The 20,645-nt window shown below is 41.9% G+C and overlaps 1 protein-coding gene across 4 annotated transcripts in view; it reads left to right on the forward strand.

Moving 5' to 3' along the window:
* The window catches only part of TLE1 (TLE family member 1, transcriptional corepressor), a 90,446-nt gene extending 70,960 nt beyond the window's left edge, over positions 1 to 19,486 (forward strand). For all 4 annotated transcript variants that reach the window (XM_082265427.1, XM_082265428.1, XM_082265429.1 and 1 more), the window contains exons 15-20: positions 979 to 1,228; positions 4,749 to 4,996; positions 8,524 to 8,671; positions 14,226 to 14,376; positions 19,147 to 19,223; positions 19,325 to 19,486. In XM_082265427.1, the coding sequence (XP_082121553.1) occupies positions 979 to 1,228; positions 4,749 to 4,996; positions 8,524 to 8,671; positions 14,226 to 14,376; positions 19,147 to 19,223; positions 19,325 to 19,432 (982 nt within the window). In that variant the 3' untranslated portion in view covers positions 19,433 to 19,486. The remainder of the gene's footprint in view (positions 1 to 978; positions 1,229 to 4,748; positions 4,997 to 8,523; positions 8,672 to 14,225; positions 14,377 to 19,146; positions 19,224 to 19,324) is intronic.
* Positions 19,487 to 20,645: the final 1,159 nt, after the last annotated feature.

Below are 20,645 nucleotides of genomic sequence, written 5' to 3' on the forward strand. Positions count from 1 at the left end.
ACTGTCTTATTTACGGTTTGGGGACATCCCATGGTCTATGAATACCTTGTGTTCTATACTATGCGGTTTAAGATAAAGTAATTTTATATCTTGGAATACAAGACAAGGGCCACCCTCCTTTAGTCCAGTGTTGTATCAGTTTACATCTGATTACCTCTGATCAGTCATGTTAAGGTCTGAAAAAACAGAAAAGGGGACGCACCTTTTTTTTTTTTTCTGGACCTGGTCAGGCTTCGAAGCCATTGGATGTAAAAGGCCACCCATAGACTAACACAGAGTTTTCCATCAGGTTTGCCTGACAAACTGAAAAGTGCCTAAACATTACTTGCATTAGTATATCGTTTTGGTTTGGCATCATTGAGTTTAAAATTGATCAAACCTAATCAAGAAAACTGATGATACTTAATATTTTAATGGTAATCCCACTGAGCACTTGATTGATAATTCTATATTATGAGGTACAGGATGATGTTCTTATTGTTGGTAGCTCTGAAATGATATTGGAGAGTAAATCTAGTCACATACATCACTCTATCCAGAACCACACTGTTTTTGCACTGATCGTTCGCTGAAGTATAAATATTATAAATCATTTTCCCTGTAGAGAGTGCTTGCAGTGTCACAGATTGAAGTATGTTTTACAATAAGTGGAAGCACAGATGTTCTGACTTAAATGGTTTCGTCGACAGAGGAGTTGAATGTAGCAGAGAGAAAATGCTTCTACATTAATAGTTTCTACCTCTAATTGTTTTCTGTACCTCAAGCCAAATCGAAAACTATATGAATTATTTGTTTTTTGTTCTCTGTAAAGGTTGCAGATCATGTGGTATAATTTTTCTAAAAGGAAGCCATCATGGAATTAATATTGTCTTTTACAAAATATATATATATATCTGCAGTATGCAATAGTGTAGGTGTTAATTGCAACACTATTTGCTGATTTATTTTTTCCACCTGCCCCTCTTCCCTTACTCTTAGGGCTTACTCGTTCCATGTTACTGCAGATGGCCAGATGCAGCCGGTCCCATTCCCTCCCGATGCTCTGATTGGCCAAGGAATCCCTCGGCATGCACGCCAGATAAACACACTAAATCACGGGGAAGTGGTTTGTGCAGTAACCATCAGCAACCCCACAAGACACGTTTACACTGGTGGGAAGGGATGTGTCAAAGTCTGGGACATCAGCCAACCTGGCAACAAAAGCCCTGTTTCTCAGCTGGACTGCTTGGTAAGTGTACAGAAACTTGTGTTCTAGGGTCCTTGGAGACTCTACAAGGAAATGGCTTTCTATTCTTTAGTTGTCTTAAATACAGCTCAAGAAACAGATTTTCTTTGAGTAGCAATGTTTTAGTCTAAATGATATAGACACGTTACCAAAAGTGTGTGGTTTGCTTCCAGATTTAGTTCATGGAGATTTAAACTACTGAACCTTTTTTACACCACCTTGAGTTGCTAGGTTGCACGTCTGTATTCATTATGAATGGGTTGTACTTCCCATGTTGTATGTTTTTTCTATGTTAAGCAGAATATAAATGAAAATGTATAAGACTAAGGCCTCATAACCACAGGGTGTTTAAAAAAAAAAGCTACAAAACCAGTACCGGCATCAGGAAAAAGCGGCTGTAAAAACACAGTTTTAGAAGTTGCATTGGCGTTAATGCACGTTTAGCCGTGTTAGCAATTAGCAGCATTTTATCTGCCGCCTTCTATTTTCCACTCCCAAATCCAATTACTACAGCTTAAAAACACTTGACACGACTTAACACTTTATACAGCGTTATCGCGTGTTTAGCCGCCTGGTGTTTTTTTAACAGCTGAAACGCTGCTGCTCCAGAACGCGCTGGCCCTGTTTTTTTTGTGCAGCTTGAAAACGCCTATGCCACTTACAGCACCTAAAAGCTTATGTGTGCAGAAAAACGTGGAGAGGCGTTTTTAGGCTGTAAATAAAAAAAACTGCCCGAAACTCCTAAAAGTATCAGGAAAAGCGCCCTGTGTGCATGAGGCCTAAGAGGTGGATTGAAAAAAGACCTTGAACTCCAAGGAGAGTGGGGACAGAGGTAGTATCTAATGGTAAGAAAAATCCTGCCATCAGAGTCCTCTTGTGATAAACAGCCTAAGTTGACTCCCCATCATGCCCACCTGATACTGAAATATCAAATTTATGCGAAGGGCCTCTTTAACCACTTGACCTCTGGAAGATTTAACCCCCCCCCCCCCCCCGAATGACCAGGCCCTTTTTTGCAATACGGCACTGCATTACTTTAAATGACAATTGAACAGTCATGCAGCATTGTACACAAATACAATTTAGGTCTTTTTTCCCCCCACAAATAGAGCTTTCTTTTGGTGGTATTTGATCACCTCTGTGGTTTTTATTTTTTGTGCTAAAAACAAAAATACCAATTTTGAAAAATATGCTATAAAATATATCCAATAAAAAAAAAAAAAATCTAATTTCTTTATCAATTTAGGGCAATATGTATTCTGCTACATATTTTTGCTAAAAATACACGTGTATTGATTGGTTTGTGCAAAATGTATAGTGCAGGGACCCTCAAACTATGACCCTCCAGCTATTAATGGATCTACACATCCCATGAGGCATTGTAAAACTCTGACATTCGCAGGCATGATGGGAATTGTAGTTCCTGAAGAACTGGAGGGCCATAATTTGGAGACCCCTGGTATAGTGTCTTAGTGTCTACAAACATATATAATTTTTTTTTTTTCTTTTACTAGTAATGACGGTGATCAGCGAGTTATAGCGGGACTGGGATATTGTGACTGGCAATTTGGAAACTGACACTTTTGACACTTTTTAGGAACCAGTGACGTTATTACAGTGAGCAGTGCTAAAATATGCACTGTCCCTGTACTAATCCCTGGCTGGGAAGGGGTTAACGGGCAATCAAAGGGTAAATGTGTTACTAGCAAGTGCATAGGCACACTGCTTTTCTGCCTGTGTACCAAAGGACATAGTCCGCCAATCACAGCAGGAGTGGGCTGCCGGCGGTGCACGTACGCGCCCCAGACCCAGAAATGTTGGCTCACATACTAGGTACGTGATCTGAGGCAGCAGTGCCACCTTGCCGCCGTATAAGTTATTATGGCGGCAAGTGGTTGATGTGCATGTTCACTATCCTTGTGTCCTTGCCTAAAAGACAAAAAAAAAAATTCATTTAAAAGCACTCGTGTATTGTGGAGCTTGACGCAACTTTACAGACAGTCAATGCTACGGTCTTCCATCTGCTTACCATTATAATCTAAAACTGTGCAGTGCCTGAGCTCTACTTTCATCTCAGTTGTGTGTGCATGTTTACTTTACATGTTTGCCAAGTAGGTGGTTAAAAAATTGTTGGTTGACGGTTATGAAAAATAATCTAAGGATTTAACGTTGCTATGATGAGTGTTTACCCAGGCTTCTACAGTCATTCACATACAGACTGCTTTTATTATTAATTTGAAGGACCGTACCTGTGCAAATACTGTTCTACTATTAATGACAGTAGAATTTATAAATACGGAAAAGGCTCGGTTCTCTTCCCCTCCCCCTAAAGAGTCTCGTAATTGTTGCATAGCTAAGCTATTATAATTTAGAGGTGTTTTCCTTTTGCCGTTTGAACCATAACATGGATGCGACCTAGCACTTTGGAAGTTGTAACCAATGTACAGTTCTCTTCCTTGAGGACCTTTGTGGAATTGTAATTTAGGCTAGGTTTAGGTAGGAAAACCTTTTCCCCTGTGCTTACCTAAACCCTTATGCCAGTTTCTAAATATCAAGAATTTTCATATGTGCTTTGAGAAGATCTGTCTGCTTCATATGGATCTGTTTACTGTACATTAAGAGTCGGTTCACACTGGGGTGACACGACTCCTTACTACTTCGGGAGGCAACTTGTCAGTCCCGTGCACCACGACTTCGGAGCGACTTGCAGGGACTTCACATAATGGAAGTCTATGTAAGTTGCTCCGAGGTTGCCCCGAAATAGTACAGGACCCTTTTTCTAAGTCGGAGCGACTTGTGTCGCTCCTATTAGAACGGGTCCTGTAGCAGTCAATGGACCGCGAGGGAGCGCGACTTGTCAGGCTGACAAGTCGCGCTAATGTGAACCGACTCTAAGAGTTCTGCGGTTACAACATACACTTTCATCTTTATAACAGCATTGTAATTCCAATAATTCTTGTTTGCAATCCAGTGTAAGCTTACTTGAAATATTTCCCCCATTGTGAGTGCTGCCTGCCTGTTTGCTTGCCATTTCTTTCCATAAATTCCTGGATTCCTGCATGCTTTGCAGCTTCTATTCTGCTTTTTACTTTTGATTTCTAAGGGCTATATATCCCATTGTACCTTTCTGCGTGCAAGTAGTGATTACTAGTACTGACGCCGCCTCTAAAAACTCAGCACCTCCATAGTTTAGAAGGCAGGCTCTGTGAAATGTGGGACACAACCGTGCCTACTCACAGTATAATGAATACATGTCTGAGTTCAGAGAAGTAAAAGTGTGCCTATTTTCACAAAGTAAGTTTACAAACTTCCCAATCAAGATTTATAAGAGTAGGCTAGATATAGTTGAATTTCAATGTTGAAATTAGTGAGTTTAAATGTTGTCCCTAGATACTCTTGAACCTGTAGTTCAGTAAACTTGTTACACAAGATATCTAATATAAATAAGCATCAGATTATAATGCTGTTGAAATAGTCAAAGCTGTGTACCTAGGGTAATAAAGTGTTTGTCTTCTCTTTCTAGAACAGAGATAACTATATTAGATCCTGTAAATTACTCCCTGATGGATGCACTCTCATTGTTGGAGGGGAAGCCAGCACGTTATCCATATGGGACCTGGCAGCTCCCACCCCACGTATAAAAGCAGAGCTGACATCATCTGCTCCTGCCTGCTATGCTCTGGCTATCAGCCCTGACTCCAAGGTTTGCTTCTCCTGCTGTAGTGATGGCAACATTGCAGTGTGGGACTTGCATAATCAGACTCTTGTAAGGTATGTGTCAAAGTATTTTGTATTCTTTCTTGATGGAAATTTGTTTAATTCTGAATTGATGGGTTTAGAGAAAGACCCCCCCCCCCTACCCAATCTGTAATGTATCAAACACTAAAGGGACATTAAATGCCAATATTTGTTCTTGTTTTAATCCTCTTTACATACACAGATAAATGCTGTCTTCTAGATTGCAGTGCAACAGATCTGTCTGTAGGAATTTCTCTTTTATATGTTTACTGTATACAAAAATGGTTGTATCCTAAAATAAAAAAATACAGAACCGGACACAAGCTGAATAGTCAGACTGTAGATGGTACCTTAAGCTTTTGAGGCCTTTTAGAGCCCTAGAGCTCTACCTCACTCCTTCCTTAGATTTCCGCTAGTGTCTTAAGGTGATGGACCTCTTTTCACCATGGAGATTTTTTGTTAGTTCTGTACCCTGTAGGAGAAAGGTAAATGTAGTATTTTATCCCATGTTGCTAAGGGTTTTCTAGCCCTAGCTTTGAAGTCCAACCTGCTCACTTTTCCTCCTGCTTTAGCCGATTTGACAACAGCGATGAAGGAGTTGGTTGACTCATAGCTGCTGCTTGTCTCGGTTGTGTATACTTTTTTGACAAACTGCAGCAAGAGGAATGCATAGCATGTTCCCTCCGTTTGAATTCCACTTGCCACCGCTTTTCTGTTGAAAGTGTTCACAGCCAAGACAGCTTCAGGAATGAAACCACTGTCTCCCTCCAAAGCTGTTGTCGGATCAGCAGCAGGAGACTGGGGCAGGTGGGACTAGGTTTAGAAAGCACTTGGCAACATAGGGCATAGGGTACAGAACTGTAACAAAAAATGATAGATCTTAAATGCATTCTTTCGTACTGTATTTTAACTGCTTCTAGGCTTTTTTGGGGGGATTCATTTCATTCTGCTTATGGGTCAAATTAAAACCTAATTAAATCTTATATCTGTGTATGCATGTGCAACAGTTTCAATGGTGTAATTAAAAACACTATGTTGGGACATAAACAGTCATTGCATTGATTGGAAATTGCATTTTATCCTCAGATGTACTTGTGACATAACCTTTCTAATACTGGGAAAATGCAAGATGTCCATTAAAAAAATGGAACCTGTCCCCTGTACTCACAAAGTTACCAGTTCTGCAGATTGAATAATCATGTAAATGTCACCCAGTGCTTGTAGTAACAGGTTTTCCAGTATTTACTTGCACTGTTGCATGTTTCAGTTTCTGTTTTTAGGAGGAGCTAGGCAATTGCCTTTAGTAGTAGGTTAGCCCAGAAGCCAGATTAATCTTTAAAATTTGACAGATATATTTGGATGGCCTTGCTAAAGAGTAATATCATTTTAAAGGGTAGGAATGCTGACACCATGTTCTTGGGAACTGACCTTTAGTATTTTATGTTCCATGACCCTAGCAGTTGGAATTTCCTAATACCAGCAGCGATTGCCAAAAGGGTTAAACAAGGCTTAGCGCGGATTTTTATTTAATTGCTCTTAGAGCTAGGTTGTATGTAGCGCACAGCTTTTGAATCCTATTAGGTTGGCAACCCTGCCTGTGTAGAAGGCCAGCAAACTATTCTGACTGGAATAAATCCACAAGGCTTTACAGGCAGTTTGGCAGGCACATGACAGATTTGGGACTCTGATAATTCTCCTCCCAACCTTCAGATGTAATTTTAAGCAAGCACAGCCAGTGTCCTTTTGGCATTGCCTTCTGCAATTGTTTTTATCCATTTAAAATGTTATGAATCGGTTACTTATGCCATATGACTGCAAATCTTTTCTGGTGTACACATGCATCTACCCACCCTGTTCGGACTATGTCTGCATGCACAACCTGCGTTTACAGAAGCAGTGCTGCTGCCCACTTGGACTATATAGGTTTAACACCTGGTGAGCAGAAGCATTATTCTTTAAGGACTGATCTAATAGCCGGTGTGCAGGGGCTGTAGGTCAAATACTGATTTTGCTAGTCATCGTTTTACTTTCTAAAACTAGGGTTAAAGTGTTTGTAAAAGTAATTTTTATAAAATGTGTTTTATAAATTACTAAAAAAAAAAAATAAACATTTCATACTTGCCTGCTCTGTGTAATGATATTGTACAGAGCGGCCCTGGTCCTTCTCTTCAGGGGTACCCCTTCAACGCTTCTAGCTCCTCTTCGGAGTGTGCCAGTATAGGAAGCCACTTCCTACCGTGGTACACTGACAGGCTCGATCTCAAGCATTCCTGCCTGCATCTATAGACACACATTAAGGCTCGGCCCTGCTCACTCATCACAGGATTTGACTGACATTGGCTCCCGCTGCTCTCAGCAAACAGCTGCTCTCAGTGAACAGGGAGTAGAAGAGAGCCAATACAGATAAGACAACGCTGGATCGAGATCTGGCTCAGGGTCAGGGGACACTACACATACTGAAACACTTTTAAATTTAATGCAGGGAATGCATGAAGGCAAAAAAATGTTGTAGGCTTTACAACCACTTTAATGGATTAATTACAGAAAGGACTATGCTAACTCTGAACAGCTCCTCTAGTTTCAATCATGGAATTGCACAGGCAATACTTTTCTTCTGTAGCGCACAGAAACATACGAAAAAGAAATCTGTACTGAAGGTATCTGTTGGCTGCCGTTGCTAACCCTCTTCTGAAAAACTGCCTGACAGGCCATTAGTCAAATCCAACAATATCTATACTCCATTAAACAAAACATGCCTGTCAAGAGTTCGGACTTCACTTTTACTTAACCTCCTGTTTGCTTATTCTAAGTCAGTACATGGTGTATTAAAACCATTGGAGGACGGGCAGCTAGCTTTCTGAGAAGGTCTTATTTGCTTCCCATCATAAGTGTACATACTAGTCCTTTGTATGATATGATGAATTGCAGGGGGCGCAGGCACATTTGCATTAGACTTAATGTTTCCAGAAATACTATTAGGAAGAGGGTTACATAATTAACCTAATTTTAGGAAGACATGAGTTGTTACTTTCCTTCATATTTTGCAAGTCCTGCCTAGTTTAACCAAAGCATTCTGTTTAATATGGGCACCCTGCATCAAACACTATGCACACACCATTTTGTAATCGTTTCAGTGTGCGATAATACTGTTTTACTTGTTTGCTGTTAGTTTTCAGGTTAATAAGACACTTGATTGACACATAATTATCACTAGTAATTAGTTTAGTTGGTCTGGTGGGATTGCGTAAACTTTGATAATGGCTGATTTTTTTTTTTTTTCTCTCATTTTGTGTCTGTGTGAGGCATGTTATTGTAGGCTTGATGGCAAAAGCCTTTTGTCAGAAGCTTGCGATTGCTAGCCATTTGAATTAACCAGAGTAATACCTGCTGTTTAAGAACTTGTGGGTGTATTTTAAATCTGTAAGAAAAAGGAGTGTTGTTCCATTTCACTAGATTTACAAGAGATGACACATGTAGGGAAAGTCCAAAGCTAACAACGCAGCAGTGTTTACCTTGAGTACTGGCAGGAAATCATTATTCAATCTTGTTTGTCTTATCAGGCAATTCCAGGGCCACACAGATGGAGCCAGCTGTATTGACATTTCAAATGATGGTACCAAGCTCTGGACAGGAGGTTTGGACAACACAGTGCGATCCTGGGACTTGCGTGAAGGACGACAGCTACAACAACATGACTTCACATCACAGGTAAATGCTGTGATTTTTCTTTTTACATTTTACACACAAATTAAGGGAGCTTATACACTGTTTAGGCATGCAAGAATGATTTACTCACTAAATACGTTGTGTGCTGTAGAGCACACTGTATATTGTTAGGGCTGACACTGTCATGTATGTGTGAGTTCCTTTATCAGCAATTGTCTTGTGAGTGTCTATGGATGGAGTTTGAATGCACTATTAGACATGCCTCTACATAGGTAGACTCAGATTAATTTTTTTTGTCATATCTGGCTTGTCAAATTAACTGATAGTGTATTCCAGGGGTCTCCAAACCTTCTAAACAAAGCGACAGTTTACTGTGTTTCAGACCTTGGGGGAGGGGGGGGGGGCTGCTGGCATATACATTTTTTTTCCTGCCATCAGTGGGAGTAAACCATTCCATAACTTTAGTATTTGTTGTGTGGCGGGGGGGGGGGGGGGGAGATAATATAATGCCCACTGTTGTCAGTGAGAGGAAATATGCCCCATTGTTTGTCGGTGGGATTATTAGTGCCCAAAGGGCAAAATCTGGCCCCCAGGCTGTAGTTTTGGAGACCCCTGGTGTATACGATCAATCTGGATGTTCTCGTGCTTTTCAAGATTGTTTTTTTTTTTTCTGCAAAACGTTAACTTAATGGTTTAATTATACACTGGTGGCAATACCACTGGCCCACATAATAGCTCACATTTTAGAATGCTGTGTTAATCCTCTGGTAGCCCTAAATTGCTTTGTGCTTAATTTCTTTTTCTTTTCAGATTGTAGCTCTACAAATGTTTACTCCTATTTTTATGGTATTTTTAATAAAACCAAAATAAATTGTTTTGCCGAATATACTGACCACGAAACCAATCTGCTTTTAACCACTTCAATACAGGCCAATGCCCAGGACAATTGCACAGTCATGCAACACTACTCAAATTACATTTTTATAATTTTTTTGGAGACAGAACTTTTTGTTAGTATTTAATCACCACTGGATTTTGTATTTTTTGCTAAAAAAAAAAAAAATTAAAGACTGAACATTGTGAGAAAAAACATTTTTTTTCTTAGTTGGAAAGTTTTGGAAAGAAGTCAATTTGCTCCCTCACTGATGGGCGGCACTGGCCATGATTGCGGATTTCCCCTTTTAAGGAAATGCCTACTGATTGGCTCTCCTGTCCTCATATGCTGTCAGTGTGAGGAGAGGAAATCCGATCAACTGGCATTTCCTTGTTTGCATGAGATTGGACACATGGGTGAAGAGCCTCTCTTTACCGAGATCGGGAATGCATCGTGTCTAGGGACCCAGCCCAATGCTGATTGCCGTGCTGCACGACCCCGCGACAAGTCTGGGGTGGCGGCATAGGACATCATCCAAGAACGTGAGAGCCACGTTGCACCCATCGTTTTACTATATGCTGGGCAGGAGGTAGTTAACCAGTTCCCGACCGCCTCCTGTACATTTACTGCGGTAGGCTGGCTCACAGGCAAAGCAACGTAGGGATAAGTCGCTTGCCTGGGAGGAGCTAGGGGGGGCAAGCGCGCACCTCCAAGGGCGTGTACCCGTCCCAACTTGGCAGCGGTGGGTCCAATGCTTGTATCAAGCGGCTCCGTTTGCCGCCTGACACTCTCGATCGTTCCTGGCTGAGAGAGGACGACGGTCGGCTGTTATAAACACAGCCGACCGTCGTCCTCCCTGAAATGATCATAGAGCCCATGTGATCCTGCTATATTGGATCGCATTTCTCTGTGATCATTTCACAAGTCCAACCCCCATACAGTTAGAATCACTCCCCTAGGGTCACATTTAACCCCTTGATCACCTATACTGTTAACCCCTTCCCTGCCAGTGTAATTATTACAGTAACGGTGCATATTTTTAGTACTGATTACTGTATTAATGCTACTGGTACCCCCAAAAGTGTAAAAAATGTCAATCTGGTCCGATCTGTCCGCCGCAATGTTGCAGTCCCACAAAAAATCGCAGATCGCTGCCATTACTAGTAAAAAAAAAAAAAAAAAATTAAAAATTACATAAATCTTTCCCGTAGTTAGTAGACGCAATGGCTTTTGCGCAAACCAATCAAAATATGCTTATTGCAATTTTTTTTTTTTTTTTTTTACCAAAAATTATGTAGCAGGAAACCGGCCTAAAATGTTACATTTTGATATTTTTTTAAATTTTTTTTGAGAATGTTATAGAGCAGAATCTGAAAAATATTGTGTTTTTTTTTTTTATTTTGTTTTCAAAATTGTCACACTTTTTTTGTTTAGGCGTAATGCACACAGGGCGTCAGAAAAAATGAACTGCAGAGCCACTTCTAACGCCAGGAAAAAGCAGCTGTAAAAACGTGCTTTTAGTAGCTTCCTCTATTGGAGTTATTGCACGTTTGGCCACGTTGGCTTTTAGCAGCATTTTTTCTGCCTCCATTTCAGAATCAATGGTTGCCTAGGAGCCGTCATTGATACGGCTTTCAGGCCATTGATTTGAATGGAAGTCGCATCACAAGTCGGATCAGGATGATCTTGAGGGGGAACTCCATGCCAAAATGGGAAAAAAAAACGGCGTGGGGGTCCCCCCCCCAGGTTCCAAACCAGGCCCGTCGAGTCTGGTATAGATGAGGGGATTGAGGGGATCACCTTGCCAAAAAACAGCGTGGGGTCCCCCCCAAAATCCATACCAGACCCTTATCAGGCCAAAGAATAACATGGAGGGGTCTTTTTAAGCTGCAAAAAAAAAACGTCTGACGCTCCTAACAGCAGCTGCACAAACGCCCTGTGTGCATGGGGCCTTATAGCGCAAAAGTTAAAAATCGCACAGGTGATCAAATACCACCAAAAGAAAGCTCTATTTGTGGGAAAAAAAGGACGTCAATTTTATTTGGGTACAGTGTCGCACGACCACGCAATTGTCCGTTAAAGATAACGCAGTGCCGAATCGCAAAATATGGCCTGGTCGTTAAGGGGGCAAATCCTTCCCGTCTTAAAGTGGTTAAAGCTGGTCTCCAGCTTTACTTTCACTCTAGTTTGTTTAGGCCCACACAAACGATTTGCTACGCTAACGTGCCCGTTGTATAAACTGTATGTAACTTTTTATTTTTATAAAAAGAAAAAGTATTGATAACCTTTTTTGTCAACTTAACAGCTTTGATAACTGCACTTCTTTTGAACCCATTTCTACATCCAGAATATTTTTTACAAAATATAAAAAGCTACCTCACAATTGTGCAGTAGGATAGAATAAAGATCAATAGTTCTGTATGGAGCAATTGATTGCCTGTTTTTCTGACTGGCAGACTGCAAAATACACACATGAAATGCATATGAAAACTCTCACCTGCGTAACATGTGTAACTTAAGTTTAACAGCTTGCTGACCAACCGCCGTACTTATACTGCGGCAGGCTTGCTCTGTCCTGTGAAATGACGTACCTGTACGTCGTTTCACGGGACAGCTAGTGGGGGTGCACGCACGCCGATTCGCCAAAGGGGGAGCCAATCAGCGGGTCCGCCAGCCACAATGTCCGCCAGGCGCATGCAATCACTCCCCGTGGAGACAGAACAGTGGTCTGCCGTTGTAAACACGGAAGAGCGCTGTTCTGTCAGTATTTAACTTTTTCTTTAATAACTGGATTTAATGGGGCATTGTCTATCTGCATATTGTAGATATTAGATTACAGTAGAATGAAAAAAAAAACATTGCCAGAAAGATCTATGCCCCTCATCTTCCAGCAAGACAACGTTACATCATACAGGCATACCCCGTTTTACCTACACTCACTTTATGTACACTCGTGAGTATGGCTACAGCTTGGCATGGCACTGCTGCCAGGTTTTAACATTGGCATCTATGGGAAATCTAGGTCAGCTCGACATGGCACTGCTCCCGATTCCTGAACCATAAGTGATTAGGACACCAAACTTGGGGAGCACCGAGAGGGGGCCCAATACTACAACATATCCTATTTTGTGGCCGGACAGCTTGCCTAGCTAATCTACCATGTCATAGTCCTGGGTCCTTTAACGTGCTCCTCAAATTTGGTGTGCTTGTTACTTATGGTTTGGGAGCAGTGCCATGTCAAGCTGACCAAGATTTTCTATAGAGCTAGTGTATTTACATGCATTGAGAAGAGAAAAAAGTAGGGATGCACCGAATATTCGGCGGCCGAACATTATTCGGCCGAAAATAGAAAAAATAGCACTTTCGGTGTTCGGCCGAATAAGTCAAAAGGCCGAATAATTTTGTGCCGAACAATAGGGCTGAACGATAGTCGATATGATATCGACTATCGTTCTGTGGCCGTAGGCGATATTCATATCGCCGAGGTCACGATATTTACAGGGGGAAGGGACTCTGAGGAGGACAGGAGGACTCACAGACTTCCGTGTTAGGCAGGGGAAGCCGGGACACTTCAGCGGTGAGCATACATACATTACTCACTCGTGCACTGCAGCCCGCCCCACACATTCAGTGAGTCTTACTCTCCTCCCTAGTTTTTTCAATGGCACATTCAGGAAGCCAATCACGCCGTGATTAGCTGCACAGCGAACCAATCACGCGTGCCTGCACACCTGATTGGTTCCGCTGTGCCGCTACTCACGGCGTGATTGGCTTCCTGAATGTGCCATTGAAAAAACTAGGGAGGAGAGTAAAGACTCACTGAATGTGTGGGGCGGGCTGCAGTGCACGAGTGAGTAATGTATGTATGTGGCTGTGCTCCTTTCCAGGCTCCTACTAGTCCACCTCCAGCCTCCTACTACCACCACTATGAGAGACTGTATAATCTGATCGAGTCCACACTGACTGACTGTCACTGAGTAATTGATGTTACCACATTAACCCTGACCTGCCCAGTGCCCTGTATCTGCAATTAAAATTTACAAGGCTGCCTGCATGCTTCCTGATTTCCATTCCCAGCATCCTTCCCAATCCCTACAGTGTCACTAACATTAACCCTATGGTACAAGGCTGCAGTGTGCACTGAATCCCATTCCCTACAGTAACATTTAGGGAGAGAGACATGAGGACGAGAGAGAGAGAGACATGAGAGGACAAGAGAGAGGACAAAAAATTGGCAAAATAAATGGAAAAAATGCGAAACACCGGGTTCGGTATTCGGCCTTCGGCCAAACATTTCATTATTATTCGGCTTCGGCCAAGAATTTCATTTCGGTGCATCCCTAGAAAAAAGGTATTGCTTCACTTAAGTACATTTTCATTTTACATACATGCTCTGGTCCCATTGTGTACCTAAAAGTGGGATATGCCTGTATACTGCAAGCATATGCATGTAGGAAGCTGGGTGCCCTAGCTTCATTCTTTTGTGTGCTCTGATGATTTACTCCAAACAGTTTTGTCTTGGCTGAAAACTTCCAATCGTGTTAGGTAATTATCCTCTCATTGGACGATCAGTAATGTGCTGGTCTGTGCTCAGGCGGCTTGACTGTCTTTTATATTGGCCTGTACATAGAATGCGATTTCTCCTGTGAGTACTTTGGGGTTCTTTTTGTATGTTTAGCCTTTGATATTTTAAACACGTTTTGTCTTTTGTTCTATGTTTAGATCTTCTCTCTTGGATACTGTCCAACTGGGGAATGGCTTGCAGTAGGAATGGAAAGCAGTAATGTGGAAGTCCTGCATGTAAATAAACCAGATAAATATCAGCTGCATCTACATGAGAGCTGTGTGTTGTCGCTAAAGTTTGCATATTGTGGTAAGTGTTGAGAAAAAAAAATTGAGGCATACAGAGACAAACGTTCATGGTTGTGTATTTATTTTAGGTCTGTGGTGTTGAGTTTTTTTTTTTTTTAATTTACCAAATGTGACATGTTCAAAAACCGGAAAATGTGTACAGTGAATCCGGAAAGTATTCTCACTTTTTGAATGTTTTGTTATGTTACAACCTTATTCCAAAATTGATAAAATGTAGTATTTTCCTTAAAATTCTACAAACAATACCCCATAATGACAAGGTGAAAGAAGTTTGTTTGAAATCTTTGCAATTTTATTAAAAATGAAAAATCCCATGTTCATAAGTATTCACAGCCTTTGCCATGACATTCAAAATTGAGCTCCATTGCATCCTGTTTCCACTGATCATCCTCATAAGGATTCCCTGCTTCAAAAAGTGGACGGTCCCACCTGTGGTGGACTCGCTGGTTTACAGGTTAAATAAAGCTACCTTAATTCCGGGTTGAGGAGTCCCCTGCCTTTAAAGAGTCGGCTGAATGGAGGGCGGAGGCTCTGGCTCACCATATGTTCACTTGGGCTGGTTCGGCACTTAGGCCTGTATTTACTATTGCCCTCGTGTCGCAAACTCTCACAGAGTGGACTAAACTTTTACGCTGGGACTTGGAGGGGAAGCGGCTTCCCCCTGCCTTTGCGGAGCTGGCGGATCAGTTGGCCCAGGGGCTACAGTTTATCTGTGATGTCTCTTTGGATGCGGTTCTTTTGATTCTAGGCTGTATCAGCAGTGATTCTTCGGTGTATTATCTGGCTGAAATGCTGGTCTGCGTACCAGACTTCTAAGAAGGCCTTATCTGATCTTCCCCTTTTAGGGGATCGCTTTTTTGTAGCTTCCTTGGATGAAATCATTAAGGGTCCCATGGGGGGAAGCACTCTTCTTCTGCGGGCTACCAAGGGCAAGGAGCCCTGTTGTAGACGTGGGCCATTCTTCTCAGCTCATAAGAGGCCTTTTTTGTCCCTCTCAAGACAAGGGATCAAAGCCCTTCAGGTCCTCCACCGGAAAGTTCCAAGAGGACCTGGTCTGGCAAGCCACGAGTGGGCTCTTCCAGATCTGCGGACAAGGCTTCCTCTGCATGTAGGGGCACCCCGTATCTGGGGTGGGGGGACGTCTTTGCTGGTTTCCGGATCTGTGGACCTCCCTGGTGCAAGACAAGTTGGTCCACAAAGTCATTCTGTCCAACTACAAGATCGAGTTTCTTCTCTGGAAAAATTCTTCCCTTCCAACCTGGACCTGTCCCTAGATTGCTTAAAGCGGTTGTAAACCCTAAAAAAAAAAAAAAAAACCCTGCAAGACAAAGGCATAATGAGCTAGTATGCATCGCATACTAGCCCATTATGTGTAACTTACCTTAGAACGAAGCCCCGACACGGACCCCCGGACATCGCTGCGGGCACTGCCATGATCCCTCGCTGTCTCTTCCGGGTTCGGCGGCTCCGGCGCGGTGATTGGCCGAAAGAGACGGCTCCGACACGATGACTGGCCAGAGCCGCGATGACGTCACTCCCGCGCATGCGGGAGTGATTTTCTGGCAAGCTCCCGGCAAACAAATTGAAGGTCCCCCCGGACCTTTAGAGCGCATGCGCCGCTCGCACGAGCGGCTGCATGCACTGTAAACATTCCTAAACCATGCCGGTTTAGGAAATATTATTTGTACCTACAGGTAAGCCTTATTATAGGCTTACCTGTAGGTAAAAGTGTCAAAAAGCGGGATACTACCGCTTTAAGGGTCTCTTTGGAGCAGTGCTACTTCAAGGGGTGATTGTTTCGGTTCTGACTTTCGAACGTTTTACTTAAACCTCTTTTCAGGAATGACGAGAAGGTACATCCATTTCTGGACCTCAAGGCACTAAACTGCTTTGTGCGGGTACAGAAGTTCTGAATGGAGTCCATTCGCACAGTAGTGGCATCCCTACATCAGGGGGATTTTCTCGCTTCTATCAACATCAAGGACGCCTACCTTCACATTTCAATATGTGCCGGTCTCCAGCGTTTCCTCCGCTTTGCCGTGGGAGAGGAGCATTATCAGTTTGTGGCTTTGCTCTTTGGTCTTGCCTCCGTTCCTTGGGTCTTCACAAAAATGTTGGCCCCAGTGCTAGCATTATTGCGTCAGAGTGGGATTGTGGTACTGGGGCACCTGGATTTTCTTTTTCTGCACGCGGAGCCTCCGACTGCTCTGATGGACAACTTGGAGATTACTCTGCGAACTCTGAGGGAGTTTGGTTGGATTCTGAACTTTTACAAGTCTGCGCTGGTTCCGTCCACACAACTGGACTATCTGGGCCTGACTCTAGACCTAGTCTCAGCCAGAGTGTTTCTTCCTCTGGAAAAATTCCAGACATTGCTGTTGTCCAGCAAACGGTCGTCCTTCCGGGCTTGCAGGCGGGTGCTGGGCCTTATGGTGTCAACCTTCAAGGCGGTTCTGTTTGAACAGTTCCACACGAGAACTCTGGAAAAAGAGATTCTGGTGAAATGGGACAAGAATCCACGGTCTTTGAGGAAGTCAGACTCACTATTTGTACTCGCAGATGGACCTACAAAAGGGTTGGCCGCTTCTGCTGCGACCATTTCCAGATGGATCAGATAGTGATTCAGGCCTATTAAATTATGGGTCAGGTTCCTCCATTTCCCTGTTTAGGCGCTTATAGCTTCCATCATCGGGCGTCAGTGTTGCAGGTTTGCAAGGCGGCCACCTGGTCGTCTGTGCGCACTTTCACAAAATTTTATAAGGTGCATGTGTTGGCATCTGCAGATGCTTCTTTTGGCCGCAAGTTTTTGCATGCTGCTGTTTAGAGGACCTGGTCCTCTTTGAGGGTGTATTTGTTTCAGGTGAGCTCCAGTTGTTTGAGCTCCATGTTACCTGGTTGGCTACGGTTTAGCCTTGGGAATTTTTCTCTTGCTGTTCCCAGCCCTCAGGTTTGACACTGCTTTGGGACGTCTAAATGGTCAAGAAGATGAGGAGCTGTCCGTCAATGTAAGAACGAGAAAATGGTATTTATGACTTACTGTAAAATCCATTTCTCTGATGTTCATTGACAGACACGACACCCACCCTTCCTGTGGAGTTGGCTTTCTTCTGATGCCGCATATAGCTGAGAGTGGGAGTCATACCCTGTGGGACTGCCCCATATGCATAGTCAAGCTTTTCCCTGCCTAGTGTCCTACTCCTGTAGGGGGCAGTATAACCAATGGTCAAGAAGATAAAGAGCTGTCCGTCAATGAACATCAGAGAAATGGAATTTATGGCAAGTCAAAAATCCAATTTTCTGTTCTTAATCTTCACAACTTTTCTAAAACCTCTACAGTTCCTAATGCATGTTCTCGCAGCTAAAAGCTGTCTAGTTGCACTTAAATGGTAACAAGCGATTTCTCCCCTTTGGTGACCTGGGATGCCAAAAGTATGGAATATCTTACAAGCCTCCCTTACTTGGGGAAATGTGACATGAATATTTCCTGTGTTCACCACAGGTCTACTTCTCAGTCTGGGTGGTGAGTGGGGGAGGGTCCTGGTTCTAGGCAGAGGCTACATTGGTTACTCAAATCCTTTTCTTTTTCCCCACTCTGCTCTTTCTTTTACCTAAACTTTCCTCCTTACCTTTCTGCTTCTTATGTTCCGAATTAGGTTAACCACCTTCATAGGTTACATACAGAATGCATCTTTTCTCCTGCTGTGACTATTGTAGACCAATTTGCTTTGTTGTTTTAACTGAAATAAAGCTCAACATATAGTTTAGGATACTGTTTTTCCTTGTATTTTCACTTAAAAGTCTAAACTCTCATCTGAAAATCGAATTGATAACTATGAGCCTCTTTGGTTCATAACCCACTTTTTATATATGTAGCATGGGATATTCGGCTTGTATACTTGGCTCTCAGTCACATTCTAAAGCCTGGTAAACATGATCAGATTATCGGAGGGATAGTCTATTTTTTGTTGCATGCTAGTCATATCGAAAGTGAAGAGGTTACTGAACTTACAAAAATTCTCATACGATTGAAAACGACTTCAGAAATGATTTAATGTGTTGACTTGTTTTTTAATGTGTTCTTTAGTTTCTGAGCATGTGTAGTCTTGCTCTTATGACTTTTTTCCAATGAAAACTGTACTAATTTAATGACAATCGGAAGTTGTGCTAACGTACTATAAAAATTTTATAGTCTGCACCTTCAGTTTTTGTCTGAAAAGTCAGAATCGGCTGTCGAAAGTACTATATTAACAATTAGATAATTGCCCGATTGTCGCACAAACTTTTACTTCCAATTTTCCTATCGTGTGTACGGGTCTTTAGCCTAACCTATCTAGCCCTGTAAAGAAAAAAAAAAATCTCTCTACTTTTGCAGCCACTCCGGTCTGGTCCCAGCATCAGCGATGGCTTGTGTGTAGGAGAGTCTGTTGGCAAAGCAAACCCCCATAGTAACACTGTGTGGCGTCACTTCTCAGGCATTTCCCAGCCATCGTCTGCTTTCTCCTGCATACAGAGGGCGCTGCTGGAGACCAGTTTGGAGCGGCTGCAGAACAGGCTAGTATACCGATCTTTTATTTACAAGGCTAGATAGATTAGGCTTAGAATGTGGCTGAGCGTAGGTTTAGAGTTAGTTTTTGCTTTAACGTCCACTTTAACGCAAAGACATCAAAGTTATCAAAAAAAGTATTACTTGGCTGGAGCAGCTTTATGGGTCATATTTTTATACCTACTTTAGTGTTCAGAATGTGATGTCTTTTTGATTTTGTTTGCTCAGGTAAATGGTTTGTGAGCACAGGGAAAGACAACCTTCTTAATGCCTGGAGAACACCATATGGAGCCAGTATATTCCAGGTAAGTGTTGGAACTATATGCATTTATTTTATACTGTATATCCTTTGCAACACCCCTGGATATAAGAAGTGTGGATTAACCTGTGCTGTTGTGTTTTGTAGTCCAAAGAATCCTCGTCGGTGCTGAGCTGTGACATCTCTGCGGATGATAAATACATCGTCACTGGATCAGGGGACAAGAAGGCTACAGTGTATGAAGTGATCTACTGAAAGACTAGATTATTATTTTGTACAAATTATCTGGGCCAAAATATACTTTGCATATCGGTAGGAAGAACAAGCAGACAGACTTTTCAATCCTGATTATGAAACTTTTTGCCTGTGTATATAAAGAAAATGCAATATGGACTTGCTGTATCTCCTACCTATGTGAATATGACTGCCTGGAACAAGCTGAAGTCAACATATAATGAACATATGTCTTAATATGTCTGCTGAAAACTTTTTTTTTTTTAAGCATCTATTTTTGTCTTACATTTAATGTGACTCTTTATGAGCTCACAGATCTTCTCAACATGGCAACTTATCAGATTCTTGAAATACAAGGTTCTGTGCTTGGTAGAATTTTTATTTTTTATTTTTGTTGAAAGTCAGTTGTAAAAATGTACATATATTTGTTTTCCTACAGTAAAGTCTTTAGTACCAACAGCATTTTTATTTTTCTTTTGTAACTGTCAATATGTAAATTGATTTTCATGGTGTATATAGGATTTGTAATTACTTGCATTTACCAAGGTTGTGACTGTCTATTCTTTTACTACACTGTGATAGGTCTAGTCAAGTTGTAAATGTTATTTGAAATAGCATATGCACAGTAACTTGACGCCTGATTAGCTGTAAGTTTATAATTCTGAATCCTGTAAGTTTTAAAATCTGAATCCTCTTTCTCTAGACAGTATTCTGTCATAACTTGCTCTTTTAGTGTGACTGTCATTCAGTTTGTTCTCAAAATATTTCTTTCCATTTCACAAATCTCACGGTCGATCCAGAATTTATGAAGAACCATTTTTGAAGTGCGTGTATATACAATTAAAATGCCTAAAAGGATTAGGATTATACATTTTTTTATGTTTTCTTTCCATTTTATGTAGTCAGTCTTGATTGGTGATGCCATTTAATGGCATCCTAATCAAATCTATGTGACAAAATGCAGTCCATGGAAACATTGCTTTTTTTTTTATTTTTATTCTCGAATGCTGAACGTTTTTTTTTTTTTTTTTCCCCCCCCTTCTGCAGTTAACAAATGATGGACAAGCCCCTGTAAATAGTTATGCAGAGTTATTTTGGTTCTGTTACTCTGGTAATTCCTATTTTTTTTTTTATTAAGCAGATGCATTTGATGAGCCTGCTCAGTATTTCAGCCATGTCTTATTGGCTTTAATTGGCTTCTTGTGGGTCTTAGAACCCAAAACATGTGCTGCTC

The sequence above is a fragment of the Pelophylax lessonae genome, assembly GCF_965119305.1.
Source record: "Pelophylax lessonae genome assembly, chromosome: 1".
Classification (NCBI taxonomy): domain Eukaryota; kingdom Metazoa; phylum Chordata; class Amphibia; order Anura; family Ranidae; genus Pelophylax; species Pelophylax lessonae.